We start from the raw sequence: 20,442 nt of genomic DNA, 5'->3' as shown, positions 1-20,442 counted from the left end.
AGTTCTTCCTTCTTTTAGCATTGTAACTGCCAATGGCCCCTGGTTTTGGCATAGATTACTATTTGTTATGATGACTGGTGGATAGACAATTCACTAACTTAGACAAACATATTTGTTGTAAGCCGCTTTGGTTAAAGGCGTCTGCTTAATGCCAAAAATGTAAATGTAAAATGTAAAATTGCTGCAAAGAAAAGATTCCACGACCGAGACAATAACGACACCAAGACAAGGTTCTTACATGTGTTCAACACCACCATAGGCTTCCTTCCTGCTCTGAACAATGCACAGCGCAGACATCCGGGGAGGCTGGTGGAGGTAGACACCGTAGGACGGGCTCATTGTGATGCATGGAACAGAATAAGGAATGGTATCGAACTCATCGAGCATTCCTCATTCCGTTCCATGGGTTACAATGAGCGTGTCCTCTGGTTTCTACCTCCACCAGCCTCCCTGATCCATAGAGGATAAACTAGCTGGAAAAAGTGACTCTCATCTGCTGCTGATGTTAGCTAGGAACGATCAAGGCTGTTTTCACTCCAATCTACACACACCGTAATGAGGCAATCAGACAGAGACAAACTGATTACCTCACCTTTGGGGGGTGGGAGTGGGGTGTGTGTGTGTGTGTGTGTGTGTGTGTGTGTGTGCAGAGTTAAGAGGATATCCTCCATCCCACTCCTCCAGGATAGGCCTGTTGATTGGAATATAATGACCAGGGGAGGCTGGTGGAGGTAGGAACCGGAGGATGGGCTCATTGTCATGCATGGAACGGAATAAGGAACGGTATCAAACACGCGTCTTTGGCGCCATTACTCAAGCCATTCCATGCATTGCAATGAGCCCGTCCTCTACCTCCACCAGCCTCCCCTGGTGTCAGCGGAGCTCAGAAGCTGAAGTTGCCTCGATGCACAGATCAGCTTACTCTCCCAAAATCCCCCCCAAAAGAGTAAGAAGCAAATAAAGCTAGAGCGGCAGGGACAGTCGGGCTACACACGAAGCGTGCTGTACATTAAAAGAGTAGTAATCCTCCCTGGAATTAGGCAAGAGGAAGTGAGGTAGAGGGAACACACTATGGCGTGTGCGATGTGCTGGAAAGGAAGAGAGAGAGGAGGGGGAGGAGGGGCGGGGGGGGGGGTTGTTGGTTGGATGGGCAGGGAGGCACATGTGCACAGCTGTTGAGAATGTTGGTGCTTCTTTATTTGGCAACAAAACAGGTTTGGTTTTTGTTGTTGCCTCAACCGCTGCTCAGCCCCTTAAAGAGGCAGTACGATGTACTGTTACGTCTCGTATCCAACACCTTCCTAAGGAAAATGCAGATTTTACATCAACACACACACACACACACACACACACACACACACACACACACACACACACACTTCTCTGCCATGAAGGGTAAGAACAGTACGGTAACCTCGAACTCAACCCAGGATGAGCAGCTACGCTGGAACTTGAACACAGAGGTGAACGCACACGTTCCTAAATAATGCTGATTTTACACATCAACATAATATAGCTAGCTTGTTTTTCCACTTTGGGACCTTTCACATAAACATGAAATAAAAAATTCCAGTTCAATCACCAATGTTTAGCTGTGCGAGAAAGAAATCGACCGTGATTCCATACAGTACAATATGCCACAGGCACGTCATTGCCTTTGATACCCTATTAACCTTGCACTTCATGGTACATGTCCGTTGCATTAGTCATGCTTGTCGGTGAGTTCACATGTCTCCTCAGCTTAAGGAGGCTTACTCACTTGCATTGATGAGCTTGCAAGAAGCAGGCTTAATCTATCCACTACAACCCAGGTCATAGAGAACCATACATATTTCCATGTCCTTTATACTGCTTCAACCATTGTGTTTTAAGTGTAGCTTTTCACACGCGATTGAGTAGTTAATTAGGGTGGTAGGCTATTAGAGATGTCTCACTCTGGCTACAGTCACTTTTTTTTTTTTTTTTTTTTTTTTTAACTGTAGTACTGTAGAGTTTACTGTACGTGTTAATCGGGGGATGCTGGTGGGTTTAATACCATGACTCATTCCCTTCCATGCATTACAATTAACCCGTCCTTTGATTTCTACCTCCACCAGCCTCCCCTGATATTATTCCTCAACAACACGTTGGGTAATTATGCAGCTCCAACGTAAGAAGACAAATCATTTGTAATTCAGAGCTACTATATATGTATATATGTATATGACTCACTAACATAAGCACACGTGAGCCTGTGAAGATTATATACTGAAAAATGTATGCACCCACTGCAATGTAAGTCGCATTGGATAAAAGCGTCAGCTAAATAGCATATATTATTATATAATATCCTCCTATGATTCATACTACAGTACTCATTTGCTTGAGAGATACAGTACATTACTGAGTTCTACACCTGATCCACACATCAGCCTCTGACAGCTTCACACAGCAGGGGCGGGGGCGAACACAGACTGGACACCTGTTGTGTATACACTGTGCATATTTGGTATTGTTTTTGTCTATGGGCAGCTGATCCCAGTGTCACACTACCCAAAACACATGGTCTGTCAGCAAACAGCAGCAATACCAGTCCCAGCCCTAGTGTCTTACAGCTCCAGCCCCAGACCACACCCAGCTCTAGACCACACCCAGCCCCAACCCCAGACCACACCCATCTCTAGACCTCACCCAGCCCCAACCCCAGACCACACCCAGTTCTAGACCACACCCAGCCCCAACCCCAGACCACACCCAGCTCTAGACCACACCCAGCTCTAGACCACACCCAGCTCTAGACCACACCCACCTCTAGACCACACCCAGCCCCAACCCTAGACCACACCCAGCCCTAATCCCCAGCTCTAGCCCCCAGCCTCAGCCCTAGCCCTAACCCACACCCAGCCTCAGCCCTAGACCACACCCAGCCCCAGCCCTAGACCACACCCAGCCCCCAGCCTTAGCCCTAGCCCCCAGCCCTAGACCACACCCAGCCCCCAGCCTCAGCCCTAGCCCCCAGCCCCAGCCCTAACCCTAGCCCCCAGCCCTAGCCATAGCCCCATCCCCCAGCCCCCTGCACCCCTACATCCTCTCCTCTCTTCAACAAATGCTACGGATCAAGAGATTTGGCCTCCACATAGCTTTCTTTGTCCACAAACATTTTGATGGGTCACTGAAACAATAGCCTAGAGTTTCATTGGCCAGCATAATTCTTTGATATGCCACATTCAGGAGTGGACACAGAGATACTTGGCACTCTGCTATCGGGTCCTGTATTACAATGAGGAACATTAGGAAAATAACCAGCTGTCTGTTGGAGAGGGTTTGGATTCAAATATAATATTATTTTATTGCTAGTTTATCATGACGGTTTATCAATCCCTTACTGTACTGCACATTGTTTTGTAGATTTAATCAGTTTCTTGTTGCTGTTAATCGGCACATCCACCAAAAGCTTTACACAGAAAATTAACCATACTCTCAAACAGAGGAGATAAATCACATAAAACAAAAAAAAACAATTCGTTTTCTTCTTTTCTCTAGCACTGTGACTGCTGATGGCACTTGTGCTCATCAAAGGTTTTTTACTAACGATTACTGATGTACAGTTGACTTACTTTATTATTAACTGCTTATTGGAAGTCGCTTTGGATAAAAAAGCATTGGCTAAATGACTTCAATGTAAATAAATGTCAGTAGTAACTCTAACATCCTAGCCTTCCCTCAGATGGTGTGATGTACTGTGTGATACCCTCACCTTGTCTCTCCCTCCACAGTGAGTACACTCTCTCTCTGCGGCTCCTCATACTCATCACGTCCCACTCCATTGAACACACACTACAGTCTGCAGTGACAGGACAGACACCGTCCTGGGCATGGAAAGATATGGTCAAAACACGTGTGTGTGTGTGTGTGGGTGTGTGTGTGTGTGTGTGTGTGTTCCTGAGGAAGCTCTATTGTAAAGCTGTCCTCACTTTTTCCAGACCCCAGACTGTTTTCCCGCCCAGGAGTTCACGTTGGGGAGGTCAGCCTATTTCTGAACCAGAACAGACCTACAACCTGATCAAAACAAACACAGTCGGGGTTTTTCAGCGTTGGTAAAAAATGTCCAAGTTTCACTTCACGTCCATCGTTTCCCGCAATGAAGTATTTTCATCAGCCTCAGCCTCGCTCTCTTTGTCTCTGAGATGTAATGCTGTTATAAATGTGAGCTCTCAAGTTTTAATTACTTTGTGTACTTTGTTTTCTGTCTCTCTCTCTCTCTCTCTCTCTCTCTCTCTCTCTCTCTCTCTCTCTCTCTCTCTCTCTCTCTCTCTCTCTTTTTCTTAAAAACTATAAATGTCTTCTCTTTCCAGTTTGAACTTTGCATACAGTATCCGCCCCTCTGGGGTCCTCTAGGCCTTACACGCTGACCATCTAGACATTTAAGAAAGAGACTTGTCCTGGGGATAGTTTTATTAAAACATGTGCTGAATAGTCTGTGGGGCAACATCGACATTTCATATGAAACTAAGCCCCGAAACTCTCCTCTCCTCTCATAGTGCTCTTTGTGACTAGAAAAGTGTACACGTGTATACCAACTGTCTCAGGAAACGTTGTGTAACTCATTTAGTGTATAAAGGGTGAATAAAGTCGCCCAAATTGTCAACACTCTACAGTGCCAAAGGGTGACCTTATTCACAAAAAATGCATAAATTATGATGCTTCATTTTGTAGCCAACATCATCAAGTATTGTTGCTATGTAAATACCATATAAAACACCTGGCACTCTAGGTGGTGAATGTTCCGGAACGCTTTGTCAGTTAGTAGAGTTAAATTAATTAAGAATCAGAGACTCTTGTCTTGACTGGAATGTTCAACATCACCAATAATTAAACTAGTTTCCGGGCCCTGATTAAGACTAATCCTAGACTAAAGACCATGTTCAATAGAGAATCTCCATTTATAAATCCCTTATAGTTGGAGAGCAGGCTTAATCTAGGTCCCAGGAAACCTACAGCATCGCTTAATGTGGAACATCTTCTGCCTGATGCAGACACAAGACAAGTCAACATCTCTGTTTTCTCTAGTTATCGCCTCAGTTGTTAACCTTCACAGAACGTGACGTATTCTCTCCCTAACTAGATTCAGTGTGAAAAGCTTGCCAAGTGGATGTGACACGTAAGGTCTACTATCTGACAGAGCACGCGAGTGGAGTGCAGAGACAGAGAGATGGAGAGACACAAATGTGATGAGAGCAGAGACGAGGAGGCCGCTCTCTTTCTTTCTCTGTCTGTCTGTCTCTCTCTTTCTCTCTCTCTCTCTCTCTCTGTTTCTCTCTCTTCCTCTACCTCACTCTCATTCTCTCTCTCTCTCTCTGTTTCTCTCTCTTCCTCTACCTCACTCTCATTCTCTCTCTATCTCTGTCTGTTTCTCTCTCTTCCTCTACCTCACTCTCATTCTCTCTCTCTCTCTGTTTCTCTCTCTTCCTCTACCTCACTCTCATCCTCTCTCTCTCTCCCTGTCTGTTTCTCTCTCTTCCTCTACCTCACTCTCATTCTCTCTCTCTCTCTCTCTCTCTCTGTTTCTCTCTATTCCTCTTCCTCTACCTCACTCTCATTCCCTCTCTGTCTCTTTCCCTCTCTCCCTCTCTGTCTCTCTCCCTCTCTCCCTCTCTCCCCCTCCCTCCCTCTCTCTATCCTCCGGTTGACAAAGCCGATCTGATTGATCTAGTACACTCCTGCCCTGGAGGTGGATCGCTGGTTTGCCACGCTGCGATGGTTCACCACGCGGCCAGACAAGCAAGCAAACCAACTGCACCGCTGGAAGATTTCATTACGGTTACGGGGGGGAGAACTGTGTGTCTTCTCTGGGAGGGTTTGTGTCCTGTCATACGGCGACCGAGAGGGACCAGGCCGACCGTGAAGATGTGGAGAACAACATTAACACTGCAGCATAAAGGAAGACAGTTGATGATGATGATGATGATGATGATGAGGAAGCACAATATGAATAGGGGACAGTGCTGCTGTGATGTGTAGGCCAGTGGAGGCTGGTGGCGGTAGAAATCGGTGGACGGGGCTCATTGTAATGCATGGAATGGAATGGAATGAGGCATAGTATCAAACACAAGTGTTTGATGCCATTCCTCATTACATTCCATGCATTACAAAGAGCCCCACCCTCCGATTTCTACCTCCACTGGTGTAGACCTACACTCACTGAACACTATTAGGAACACTATACTAATACTGGGTAGGGACTCCCTTTATTAGGAACACTATACTAATACTGAGTAGGGACTCCCTTTATTAGGAACACTATACTAATACTGGGTAGGGCCTCCCTTTATTAGGAACACTATACTATGGCCACAAAAGAACACTGAACTCACTGTCATGTTCATGAAACCGGTTTTAGACGACTTTTACTTTGTGACATGGTGCATTATCATGCTGGAAGTAGCCATTAGAAGATGGGTACAATGCGGCCATGAAGGGATGCACGTGGTCAGCAACAATGTTCAAATAGGCTGTGGCATTCAAATGATGATTGATTGGTATTAACAAGCCCAAAGTGTGCCAAGCACACCATAACATTCCTAATAAAGTGTTTGGTGAGGGTATAACAAATATATGATAGTGTTTGGCCAGCGCTATGGCGAGGGCCTGAGTGTTCCCCTGGTCTCAGCCGACTCTCAGACAGGTCCTTACTCACTGATTAGAATGTTAGACAACACAACTGGGACAAGTGTGTACAAGTGGCACTTCAGGGCGAGTAAACACGCACACTATACACTTTCCAAACTCAATAAATCAAAGTTGAAACTAAAAAGCACTCTAGATATTAGCGGGACTTGAGGGTTTTGTTGTTAATGCCGACGGAACGTCAGCGATGGAGTGGGTAGTGCGGCGAGTGCAAGGGGGAGGCTGGTGGAGGCGGAAATCGGAGGACGACGGGTCCTGGAATGCATGGAATGGAATGAGGAATGGTCATCAACCATGTCTTCATTATGACAGAGAGCCAGAGATGGTGTGTGTGTGTGTGGGTGTGTGTGTGTGGGGGGTGGGGCGGGGTAGCAAGGTGATTAAAGTCTCAGGTGACAACTAGGGAGGCTACATGGGAGGGACACTGAATGATTTGTGAGACAGTTGTTTTTTTTATCTGGTGCAGTTTATGGGAGTTTAAAGAGCTGTATTGTAACACTGAAGATGACCGTTAGCTTTGACGTATACTCTAAACGAGACAGAGCCGGCAAGGTTTGAAAGCTGAGATAAACACTCTTTCAAAAATATATTCTTGTCAAATCGACATCTTACAAAGGCGTTATGAGAGACTCTGGGCTATGGGAGTACAGGTACAACCCTTTCACTGCTTCAAGGCAACATCCTATTCAGCTTCCTGCTTCACAATGACAACAGTCAACACTGACAAGTCAGAAAACACCCCCAGCTCACTTAAGGTGAGATCACTCACTTAACATAAGTCAAGTTTCAAGTGTTTTTGTTCAAGTTATTCATCCTCAGGCTGTCTCTCCTGCAACGAGCCTGAGGGATGCCGCAGAAACTGTGGACTTTCACTGATCTTTCAAACATCTAGATTGCCCAGACAAATTTAACCCTAACCCAGGCAAATGTAACCCTAACCCAGGCAAATGTAATCAGTAACCATATCTATCTTCATACCGAATCAATCTCCTAGTCCGTCTCATCTAGAGACTTAAAACTGGGTGTCAACGTTTGTGACAACATGACCTCTCAGTCCTTTTTGTTGACATGGTACAGGTGGGTAGAGTGTATATATACACACACACACGCACGCACGCACGCACGCACTCACGCACGCACTCAAGCACACACGCACGCACACACAAGGGTACGGTATATATTAATAGGCTGAATAATGGCTTAATAGGTTGATGTTGTCATAAACACCTAACAAACACAGAAACTGAACCTTCCGACAATAACAACAACTATCTATGACGTGCAAAAAGCAGCCTGTTGCTTTGCTCGAGCCGTTCATTTCATCATGTTGTCACCAGAAATGGCACATCCCAGAGAAGCCTGGACTTGTACAAGGATCATGCACCGCTAAGAATAATGCATCATCTTATTCTAACGGTAATATCAGCTGCTAGAAAGTGTGTTTGATACCACTCCTCGTTCCGTTCAACGCATTACAATGAGCGCCCGATCCGCCCTCCACCAGCCTCCCCTGATTTAGGCTCTCTGATCACACTTTGAGACCTCCTACTGTTCAGGGAGGATAATATCCGCCAATTTGACAGAGAGTATTTTTACACTGACGATGACGGCTGAAGTTACAGTGAGTCGGTGTGAACTTACCCGCACGCTGCTTTAAACCCCTTGACTCTAGCCAAGCGTGGCTTAAGGATATGCTCTACTAGGCTATAATCATCAGCTCATTCAGAATGTGCTTAGATTACAGCACTGCTCCCCGACGCCGAGTCCACTCACCCTTACTGCATGACTAGGATCTTACATGAATGCTTCCAGCACCATGCTTCCTCTGTGTGCGTGTGTGTGTGTGTGTGAGAGTGATATAGAGAGTGAGTGTGTGTGTGTGTGTGTGTGTGTGTGTGTGTGTGTGTGTGTGTGTGTGTGTGTGTGTGTGTGTGTGTGTGTGGGAGAGAGATACAGTATATACTGTGTGTGTGTGTGTGTGTGTGTGTGTGTATGTATAAAGGTGTTTTTAACTGCCACAGTAGGTGTCAAACACTCTATAGCGTGTTCAACGCCTTGTCTGAAAGTTAACAAAGATAAAAGTAGACATGAAAGACCTTATACAGTAGGTCATGGAGTATCTATTAGCAGGAGGACTGTATGTAGTATGTATGTATGTGTGTGTGTGTGTGTGCGTGTGCGTGTGCGCGTGTATATGTATGTGTGAATATGTGTGTGTGTGTGTATGTGTGTCCGTGTGTGCATTCCAACTATAAGTGAGTTACAGAATGTGAAGAATTGCTGATGGTTTCCTAATGAGAAAGCTCTAATTATAATATTCATTGTTCAGATGTGAACACTGGCCTGGCCTTGGTGATGTCATGTTCCCGCTTCCTCTCTTCTCGAGACTGAAGCAGCAGAAATAGCACCCCCCCTCATCCTCCCCCCACCCTCCCACACCCTCCCCCCCCACACACACCCCTGCCCCCACCACCACCCCGTCATATAGTATCATCTAAATCGTTCTCAACGAGGGATCAACATGGAAGTCTAAATCGGCCGAGCAGCTGTTTCAGAAGCTGTGTTGGTGGCCAGTCAAGCGTACATCACAGTTAGTGAGGCTATTAAAAAAAAGAGTAATAAAAAAGAGAAAGAAATGTCAGGGGGTGTTGGAGGAGGAAGGGGGGGGGGGTGGGGGGAGAAACACGGACACGGTGGACTTCTGTCTGACCTGAAATCACGCAGCTGTCAGAGCCAATCAGGGTCTCCCGAGGTTGCCGCGGTGACACACTGAGATCAGGCACAATTAGCTGATCACATGAGAGGTTACGGGAGCAGCAGACTCAGGGGGGGGGATGGGGTTACGTAACCGAGGAGAGAGGTGACTTCATCTACAGGAAAAGGCTTTTTTATTTTTTAAGCAAGGAGAGAGGGAGATGAGGGGGTCTGTTGTCAATGGGGGCCGTTGATACTGTACGGTGGCTCGGAGGGGAAAAAAAGTCAATCATGTCCTCAAATCTGCTCGTCATGACAGACTGTCTGGAAGGTTCTACTCAGGGAGGAAATACGGTTCCGATGTCAGAAACACTTTGGTAGTGATGTCATCAGATGGAGACATATCACAGAACGAGCGGACGCACACACACGCATGCACACACACGCATGCCCGGACACGGACACAGACAGACACATATACACACACGCACACACACGCACGCATGCACGCACACAGACAGAAAGACAGACGCACACACACAGACACTCACACTAACACTCACATAGACAAGCACACACACACACACACACACACACACACACACACACACACACACACTCACAGACACACACACACACACACACACACCCACGCACACAATACATTATTTTCATCCTTCCTAAGCAAACCTGTCATTTCCGGCTCAGACAGCATCTCTACCCTGAGCTGTGAGGTGATGGTGACGAACACAAAGTTGACAGTTAGGAACGAGGGAAACCATCTCACTCAGGGGAGGAAGAAATCAGAGGATGGGCTCATTGTAAAGCACGGAAGGGAATGAGGAATGATACCATTCCTCATTCTGTTGCATCCATTACAAGGAGCCCGTCCTCCGATTTCAACCTCCTCGCCAGCCTGTGTACCACAGGATTATCTCATAGAGAGAGATCATTCGGGGACATTCTTACAGCTTTGTAGTGAGTGTAGTACTATAGTAAATATTATTCTAAGCAGTTATGGCCATTTAATCCCTGGAGCACACATCTCCTACCACAAATCTTGACTGCTGTGATCTTAAATAAACATCTTTATTTGACTTCAACTACATAAAAGAGTTCAAATGAAATGCCGCCTTTATAGAAAAAACGACCACCGCAGAAGCTGTTACATTTACACTTTACATTTACATGTTTTGGCATTTAGCTGACACCTTTATCCAAAGCGACTTACAACAAATACACTTGTCTGAGTAAGCTGTTACATAACTCACACGGCAAGTGGATAACACCTCGCTTTGATTTTCTTTCAACAACAGTTTGGGTCGGTGATCCCACAGCCCAGAGAGTGGGTGTTAAATCCCCTGTTCTGACGTTTGACAGTCGAAAAAGAGGAAAAGAGAAACATTATGTTTGATCTGCCGGGATGATGACCATTCCAACAGATTGTGATTAAAAGTGAAAAATGGTACTATTATATATATGTCATATAAGGATTACTCAGGGATTACTGGGGTGTGTCTGTGTGAAGGTCAAACTAGAGCAGCAAAGGGCGGGACCAGTACAGGCATGAGCCACTTCCCACACACACACACGTGCACACGCACACGCGCACGCACACACACACACACACACACACACACAGACACGCCTACGTGCACACACACGCGCGCACACACACACACACACACACACACACACACACACACACACACGAGCACACACACACACACACACACACACACACACACAAAACATTCCAGGCTCAGTTCTATTTGACCCAACACTAGATCACTTGCATTTGACAAGTGTCGTGCAAGTGTACAGATGTGAGTGTTCCGTTGGAGAGCAGAGTGTTAGTCATGTGCAGGGAGAGAAGGGAGACACATCTCAGAAACAGCAGGATGGTTTAAGGGCACAGTAGTCCCGTCCAACTGTCTGGTGTCCAGGGAGGAGGAGACCAGGGAGGAGGAGACCAGGGAGGAGGAGACCAGGGAGGAGGAGACCAGGGAGGAGGAGATCAGGGAGGAGGAGACCAGGGGAGGGGAGCTCTCTCAGAACACACAGAGCCTCTGGTGGTCTGGTGCTATAGACCGCTACTGGCAGCAGCTGGAGATAGAGACTACCAGCCATAAGAAGTGTGTATGCATCTGTGTGTGTGTGTGTGTGTGTGTGTCTGTGTGTGTGTGTGCCTGCGTTCGGGCGTGTGCGTGCGTGCGTGTGCCTGCGTGTGTGTGTGTGTGTGCGTGCGTGCGTGTGCGTGCGTGTGCCTGCGTGTGCCTGCGTGTGTGTGTGTGTGTGTGTGTGTGTATCTGAGTATACTGTAGGCAGCCGCAGCCAGAGGAAATGTCAGCTGTCACTAAGGCCAAGTAGGTTACAGCGGGCGTTCTTCATATCTGCTAGGATGACACCGTGTACAACCAACCTGGAGGGCTGGCCTCTCTGGCAAGAATTCACCGGAAAGATCTACTCGAACAAAATGGGTCTAGAAATGTTTTCGGGGCACTGAGAGGAGCTCCTTGAATGTTGAACTACGTCACGAAGGGAATGTTGTACTTCGACATTACTGTTAGAACATCGTGCCTGACTTGAGGCTAGGTTCTGAACAAGGTTCAGAGAACATTCTCTTGCTGTGTGTTATGGTAGAAAATCGAATGAAAACCAGAAGAAAACTTTCTCTCGCCTATTTTTTTTCACTTAGCCAAGATGCCGGATGGAACTGTGGTCCTGAGTGGCTCAGTCGACGAAGCATGGCAGCTAGCAACCGCTAAAGTTGTGGGTTTGATTCCCCCCCCCGGGGACCATATATACTAAGAATATACTGTATGCACTCACTTTACTGTAAGTCGCTTTGGATAAAAGCCTACAGTATATTATGAAACAATTACCACAAAACCTCTATCCTTTCCACCCTTCTCCGATGTACGAACTGCCCAGGGGATAGAGGCTAGGAGGTCTAGGAGCTAGGAAGTAGGAGCTAGGGTTTGATTTGGAATTCAGCACCAATCAGAATAGGCCACCTGCACCTGCCCCAGCCCCACTCGCGTCCTATCCTCATCCCTAACCCTGAAAAGGACTACAAAAAAAAAGTCAAAGCCGAATCAGGGTCACGGGTACAATTAGCAATCAAGCGTCGACAGTCTACTGCACTACTGTAGCTAGCGCTCGCCATTGAACCCGCCCGGGGGCCAGAGATTAAACCCACTTTGGTGAAAGGGAATGTGTTGATAAGAGAGGGAATGTTTCTAATCAGCACAATGCGAGCTAAAAAGGCCTGACCCCCGCCTTAATCCGCAGGCCGCTGAGAGGGCCTAGCGACCACAATGGGACCAGACTCGAGCTCGCCGGGATTCAGGAATGCATGACAATACAAAATAGCCCTCGGACACGGTGACCTAAGCCCCTCAGCATACTGTACACTCGGTTTGTGTAACAAAACAAAAAAAAGTGTGTGTGTGGTGTGTGTCTGTGTGGGTGTGTGTGAGAGAGGGGAGGAGAGTGGAGTGGGGTGATCGTGGAAGCTATTGTAGTGAGGATGCATACTGTCGGATTGTACAGCAAAACTACAATTCATTTGTGCTTCCGATAATAAAAATAATAAAAAACATTCACAGAATTTAAACATGGTACAGAATTAACGATTCACACAAAGCGTGAGTTAATTGCCTATAAAGTATTTTCTTGTTCAGCAAATCTGTAACCATCTGTCACATACAGTAATAACCCCCCACTAAAGGCATACATTACAGTATTTTCACTCGTGGCTTACAGGACTTATTTCAACAATGTCTTATGGTATTGATTACTCAGACATCCCCAACAGACAAAGAGTACGTTAATTACTCTTATAGTACATACAGTGTCTGAGTGCCTGTGGTGTATGGTCCTCTGTGGCTCAGTTGGTGAAGCATTGCACTAACAGCGCTTAAGTTGTGGGTTCGTTTCCCGCTGGGACCCTATATATACTGAAAAATCTATGCACTCACTGCAACGTAAGTCACTTTGGATGAAACCACCGTCAGCTAAATAGCGTATATATTATTAGCAAGGCGGTACATAAAATCAACATATTATAATTATCTACCGTACTGTATTTGTAGCATTGTGGGAGTTGGAGTCCTACCTTTAGCCTGCTGTAGTCCTTCCTCCAGGGACTGTTGCTGCTTGTGCTGGAGGGGGTGTTGAGGTTTGGGTCTGACTAGGTTGCCCTCACTGCCCGCCCTCATCAGTCTCTCCCCCACCCTCAGCATACAGGATCGGTTGTTCCCGGGGCAGTCCTTGCGCACAGACGGCTGTTTGGAGCCCGCGGACGAGGGTCTGCCCAGCCGCGACGACGTCGACTTGGACATCTTCCCAGTGCCGACGACAGCTTCGTTCAGATACTCCAGAGTGTTGTCCCCTATATCCCCCTGGCTTCTTCTGTGTGTCTCACACTGGTCTCTCTCTCTCTCTCTCTCTCTCACACACACACACTGTCAGTCTGGTGTTCTCTCTCTCTCTCTCTCTCTCTCTCTCTCTCCTCTCTCTCTCTCACACACACACACACACACAGTCGCACACTTCTATCTGATTAAATGTCTAGCTTCCTCTCTCTCACACACTTCCACACACACACAGACACACACACCCCTTCTGTCAGTCTGTCATTCAGTCCTGTTGACAACTCAAGTCTCTGGGCTCCGCTGGCGTCTGCGTGCCAAGCTCGAGTCCCTACTCCTCAGCTCTCTCCTGGAGATGGGAGTCGATCAGCTGTTGGAAGAGGATCCACGTGCTCTGTATCCCTGCTGTACGATGCTGAGCTGAACCTTGCAATACTGACGCTCCACTCATCCGCATGAGTAGAGTCACAAGCCTCTGTCCTCTCTCTCTCTCTCTCTCTCACAGACACACTCTTTCTCCTCTCTCTCTCTCTCTCTCTCTCTCTCTCTCTCTCTCTCTCTCTCTTTTCACACAGACACACTAGCTCTCTCTCTCTCTCACTGTCTCTCAGACATTCTGTTTTCTCTCTCCTTCTCTCCCTCTCTCTGTCAGTAATCTCTTCACATGTTTCTAGTAAAAAAAACAATCCTCTGTTGGTCCCGGCTGGTGTCAAAACGAGCCATAATCTACTGAAACTCCTGCTGTGTAAACCTATGCTATAATATGTGGGTAATCTCAAAGAGGCAGAGAGAAAGAGAGTGTGTGTGTGTGTGTGTGTGTGTGCGTGCGTGTGTGTGCGTGTGTGTGAAAGAGGAAAGAGAGAGAGAGAGGAAAGAGAGAGAGACAGAGAGAGAGAGAGAGAGTAAAGGCAGACAGGGAGAGAGAGAGAGGAAAGAGAGAGAGGAAAGAGAGAGAGAGACAGACAGACAGACAGAGAGAGACAGACAGAGAGAGAGAAGAAAGATAGAGAGAGAGAGAGGAATGTTTACACAGTATTAATGACATAAGGTCGTGGACAGGTGGGCAGAGCAGAGTTTATTACAGTTATTATGACAGTCGTGTGGTCTGCCCGTCTGCTGCTGGGTGTAGCCTGGTCATTCCAATGCAGGCAGCCTCTAGTAGCCTCACTGGCTCACAGAGAGCCAGGCACGTTCTCCAGAGTACCCACTTCCGATAGGCTGCCTCTGGGCGATGTCCCGGCCCTCCCGCCCCTCCCTCCCAGGACTCTGGTGAAAGGAGAGCGATGTGGAAGTTCTGATCTGATGATAAGACGGTCCGAATGAGAGATTACCATTCTCCATCATGCACACCACTGTTCACTGAGCCACTGTCCTTCACGCGTTAGGGAGTGTTCAGGACGTCTGACTGACCCGGTGATGCTCTCCCTGCCACTCAGCAGACAAGCCTTCCAGCGTAGCGGAGGACACGTGTTTGATAGATAGATAGAGAGAGAGACAGATAGACAGACAGACAGACAGATAGATAGATAGATAGATAGATAGATAGATAGATAGATAGATAGATAGATAGATAGATAGATAGGGAGATAGATAGATAGAGAGACAGATAGATTGATAGATAGATAGATAGATAGATAGAGAGAGAGAGAGAGAGAGAGAGAGAGAGAGAGAGACGGACGGACGGACAGACAGATAGAATAATAGGCTCAAATAAAAGATAGAAACACAAAATAAAGGCCATACTACCATTGATACTATTCCTCATTCCGTTTCATGCATGACAATGAGCCCCGTCCCCTTCACCAACCTCCACTAAAGTCCGTAGCCTAGAGGGGATTAGGAGTCAAGTGGTATCACTGGGATCAACACAGACAGGAAATCACGGATGAAGAGATGTCATGTGATCCCATCTGGACACTCTATGGATCTCATTACTCTGAGCTTGCCTTTCTCTGGGGTTCACAATGACAATTTAAAGGCCCAGTATGTAACATTCAAGCTATTTAGAAGTTTCCTAATGGTTGTAATGACTATTATGTTTTATTGGTAGCCAGGGAATAAGACATTTGACAAACGTACCTTCTTTAAATTAATCTCATTTACATTACAACCATGGTTGTGGTGATATTCATCGATCTTTGCTAACCCATAATCAAATCAAATCAAATCAAACTTTATAGAGCACATTTCATACACGGATGCAACACAATGTGCTTCACAGGAAAATGAATAAAAGACAACCAGACAAAACCTACATGTGACACAAAAACGTTGGTTTCTCAGACCCATCAATGGACTACCAACTCGTAGACTACTCACTACAAACCATGCTCAATGGCGTGATTTTTCCGAAGTCGTTATGGACGGGGTGACGAGCAGGCTAGCCCTGTGAAGACCCATGTCTTCAGGCTCCACCTTAACTGTCCCTCCTGAGAACTCTCCATCCCCTCTACCCCCTGTCAGGCCCGTCACTATGGGCGGGCCTCAGGGGGCCAGGCCCCCCCACAGACGTGCGGGTGCCCCCCCAACTGGCAGCCAGATATTTAAAAAAAATAATAAAAAAAAATAAATAAATATTATTCATATTTTATGTTAAATGAAGACATTAAAATTGAGAAACAATAGTGTGTTTTTCATTTTGTTGGACGGGATTCTAGTGACAACCAATCATTTGAAAGTTGAAAGTTGCACGTTACGCACGCTGCTGCTCCCGCCATTTCAGTTGTGTGAGGCGAGCACTGAGCAGTTGAGTGAAATCTGCGCTTTTTGATGGATAACGCTTTTTGAATAAAGATGGATATAAGAAAGTGGATTACCGGTAAATCCTCGAAAGGTGCAGCTGCACCCAACCCCGATGGACATACGTAGCACCAGCATTAGCGACTGTGGGCAGCCTGACACTAGCACCCCGACGGCTACCACTAGTGAGGTAAGTCCTACTAGCCCAACTGTTAGGGCTAGGGCTACTACTAGCCTTGCTAGCCCCCCGATGAAAGTTTTGTTACTTTTCGAGCCACCAAACAGACTGCTACAAAGCGAGAACATGGACCTGTTCACTGCGGTTACTCTTGTGAACAGTGCATCTGAATGCATAAAATCACTGCGCACAGAGGATGAGTTTACTGCGCTCTGGGACCTCTGCTCTCCTCCAGCCTCAGCCACTGACGAGGCTGGTCCCAGCTGTCCAACTAAGAGAAGACGCACAATTAACAAGAGCTTTGGTGCATTTGTAGTTGAAGGAACGGTTGGACAGTCACAGAGGGACACTGGCGAAAAGACAGAGTTCCTGAGAGTGTTTTACAGTGTTATTGATGCTGTGCAAGGAGAGATGGATGCGCGTTTTGGAGAGCGCAGCTGCAAGCTCATTGGTGCGCTGGCTGCTTTAAACCCAGAGGCCGAGGATTTCATGGATCCATTGAAGGTCACTCCTCTCCTAAGATTAGCTCGAACTGAAGTGGTTGAATCTGAATATGCTGTGGCTCGTGGTGGGTTCCTGGTAAAGAAGATGGAGGACACCTCGTTTCCCCCCAAAGATGGACAATGGACAATAGCCAATATTCTCAGTATACATTCCACTCAGCACTCCAGGCCATGCCAACTGTCATCCAAGCTTATACACTCGCCCTAACTTTGGGAGCGTCTACCGCGACTTGTGAAAACTATTTTTCAACACTTAAAAATGTTTTCTCTGAGCATCGGCGCAGCATGTTGCACAAGCGCAAGGCTCAACTGATTCAGCTTGCCTTCGAAAAGGACCTCACCCACAAGTTCAAGGATGAGTGGAAGGACTTACTGATGAGGAGATTCAGCACTGAAAAACGCCGCCTCCTTCTTTTCTGAGCCGGGTGTGTGTGTGTGTGTGTGTCCGTGTGAGCACACGCCGTGGTGATGTTTTGCTAGTTGTATTCTCGACAGCTTTTTCAACTGGAGAGATGAGCTGTTTGCACGGTTATGCTATATTTAATGTGCTTTGTGTATAACGTGTTCAATGATGAGGATCTGGCTGATCCTATTTGCTGTAGATGGGTGGTTTTAATGTGATGATCACACGATCGGTCGGTCATACTGTATCCCTTTTGGAAGTGCACTGATTGCGTGCCAGTCTCCTAATTTTTGTTACGTAGGCTATCCCTGGCATTTATTTAATTCTTGTTCTTGTAAGTGTGCCGGGTTGGTGCCAATTATTGACCTGTGCGCATTGTAATGCACAACTTGGCCTCTCCACGCTATAAAGTAACTTGCATTCAAATAATTTTAGCTTAGGCCTACTCGGGTCGACAAGGCCTTGTAATAAACCAGCTTCGCCTGTGTTTATTGTTATGTTATTTGCTGCATTCTGATAATTTTAGATCTAGTCTTCATCGGTAGGCTACGTGTCCAATTTAGCCTCTGCAACCTACTATGCATGTCAGTGTTGCATGACGAATACCATAGCATATCGGATTATATAAAATAGTTAATAATAATTGTGCCCCCCCATGCAGTTCATTGGCCCACCCTAAGACTGGGCCCTGGTGACGGGTCTGCCCCCTGTACAGTTAGTTTCTCTACTGTAAATAAATACAAAATAAACATCTTAATTATTCCTTCTTCTAGCATTATGACGTGGCCCAAACATAGATAACTTTTTCTTGCGATGACTGACGGATAGATGATTACCTTACATAATACCTTATTTGTTGTAAGTCTCTTTGGATAAAGGCGTCTGCTAAATGCCCAAAATGTAAATGTAAATATAAGACTCACCCCGCTCCTACTACATGACCTGGTGTTCAACTGGCCTAAATCATCTGTTTATAATTACTGGTCTGGACGTCTCACAGTCAGCTGACCCAGTTCAATCACGTGAAGGACTACGGGGATTTCTCTCTGTACTGGTGAGGAAGAGAGAGACTCCTCCTTGGGACTGGTACTTCAGGATGACTCTTAGCTTTGGGTTGATTTGTAGGCTAATTTTTAAAGCTAATTTCTTGGACTGTGGTTTGCCCGGAGAACGAGCGTCTCATTGTAATGCATTGGAATAGAAAGAGGAATGGTATCAAACACACGTGGTGTGGTATCCAACGATTTCTACCTCCAACCGCCTCCCCTGGCCTGTTGGTCCATTCAACTCACAAAGCACAAGTTGGCCTGATCCGCTTGTTAAGTCTGACGTCAAAAGTGACGTTTAGCCATTTCCGAGTCCAAACCAGAAATTCTCTGCACCAGAGTACCTCTGAACTACAGCGGTAGAATGACAGTTTAATCGTTTTTTAGACTCGGATCTATTCATTCAACAAGGGACACAGCACTTTCCCGTTTTCTCCATATTGTCAGGGTATTTGAGCCTCGGAAAAGCGCTATATAAATATAATTAATTATTATTATTTCTCCATTTCGAAGACAGCGCCTCAGCCAACGTTGGACCCGGAAACACGTCACGACTTAACAAGCGGATAGGACAGTTTCAACATTACCAGGCAACATAAGGGAAGGCCTATTTACTTGGTTACGGGTTTATTGCTCATCGGAAACCAAAATAAACCATGTAATCATGTCATTCGTGAAAAATGTATCTCCTACACAATCGTGACAAAAATATATTCGATAAAATAAGCGCAAAGTCCAAACTGGGCTTAATGGGTACAGAGTATACCCTTTACCAAATAAGGCCAAGGTGATCCAAATGAGCCCAGGTCATGATTTAGTGTATTTCTATGTTCGACATGTATAAATAAAACATACATAAGCTATGTGCAATGGTTATATAAGCAAGTAGACATGTAGAGGCATCTTTAGCTGTCATCGCCCCTCATCTCTGTCCTAGCCCTCTGTATCATGGACTGGAAGGTTTGTTGTGGTCTGTATTTTCAAGCTGCCGACCAGAAATATCTCCCATGTTCCAGAGGGAGACACTTTCTGCTGCCATGACTCTCTGAGGCACAGGAATAAAATGGCTTTAATAACAGGAGTGTGTGTCTGTGTGTGTGTGCGTGCGCGTGCATGTGTGTGTGTGTGTCTGTGTGTGCATGCGTGCGCGTGCGTGCGCGTGCATGTGTGTGTGTGTGCATGTGTGTGTGTGGCTATTTTAATCCCTGCTCTCCCTGTTCCCTGTTTGTGGCCTGGGGATGGGCTTGGCTGAGGGGGGTTTCCATAGCCAGGAGAAATAGGCCTTAACACAGCAACGCAGCCCAGCCCTGAGGGTCTGTGTGTGTGTGTGTGTGTGTGTGTGTGTGTGTGTGTGTGTGTGTGAATGTATGTTCTCTCACAATCAGGGTTATGGGAATATGACCTGGCATGGGCACTATGACCACTGTGCGCTGGGCACGTGAGCAGTTGATTCACTGTCCGGGGCTCCCTCGGGGCAAAGACGTGGTACTGCACATTCAACGCACTAGCCTCCACAGCTTTGTATAGAGACATTGAAACAGTGTTTGAGGGAATGTCAAACCATCTATAGCCTAGGCCCTCACTGTGGGTTCACCGTCACATTCATGTAGATGTAACACTAATGGTACGTGTTAATAGCTTCACAAGTTGAGTATTTTTTTTTAATAGCATGTCCCATCATGTAGCTATTTGGTCTCCTGGCTATTTTCTGTATAATTAAACACATCAACACAAAGTAGCCTTTTCCTAATGCTGATGACGCAACTTATTTAGAGTGTTAACTTTTTTTTTTTTTTCCTACAAACTGTACTGCGCGCATAAATAGTTAGAGACCATG

General features: G+C 46.4%; 1 protein-coding gene across 1 annotated transcript in view; it reads right to left on the bottom strand.

Annotated features, from left to right (window-relative positions):
- Positions 1 to 13,706, bottom strand: part of LOC308172000 (sickle tail protein homolog) — a gene marked incomplete at both ends in the record, with an annotated part of 49,277 nt that extends 35,571 nt beyond the window's left edge. The window contains one exon of the mRNA XM_080546910.1: positions 13,481 to 13,706. Within this exon, the coding sequence (XP_080403036.1) occupies positions 13,481 to 13,706 (226 nt within the window). The remainder of the gene's footprint in view (positions 1 to 13,480) is intronic.
- Between the last annotated feature and the right edge of the window lie 6,736 nt (positions 13,707 to 20,442).

Source organism: Nansenia antarctica, assembly GCF_963989245.1.
Source record: "Nansenia antarctica genome assembly, chromosome: 16".
Classification (NCBI taxonomy): Eukaryota; Metazoa; Chordata; class Actinopteri; order Argentiniformes; family Microstomatidae; genus Nansenia; species Nansenia antarctica.
This window is presented reverse-complemented; position numbering and strand designations above follow the sequence as displayed.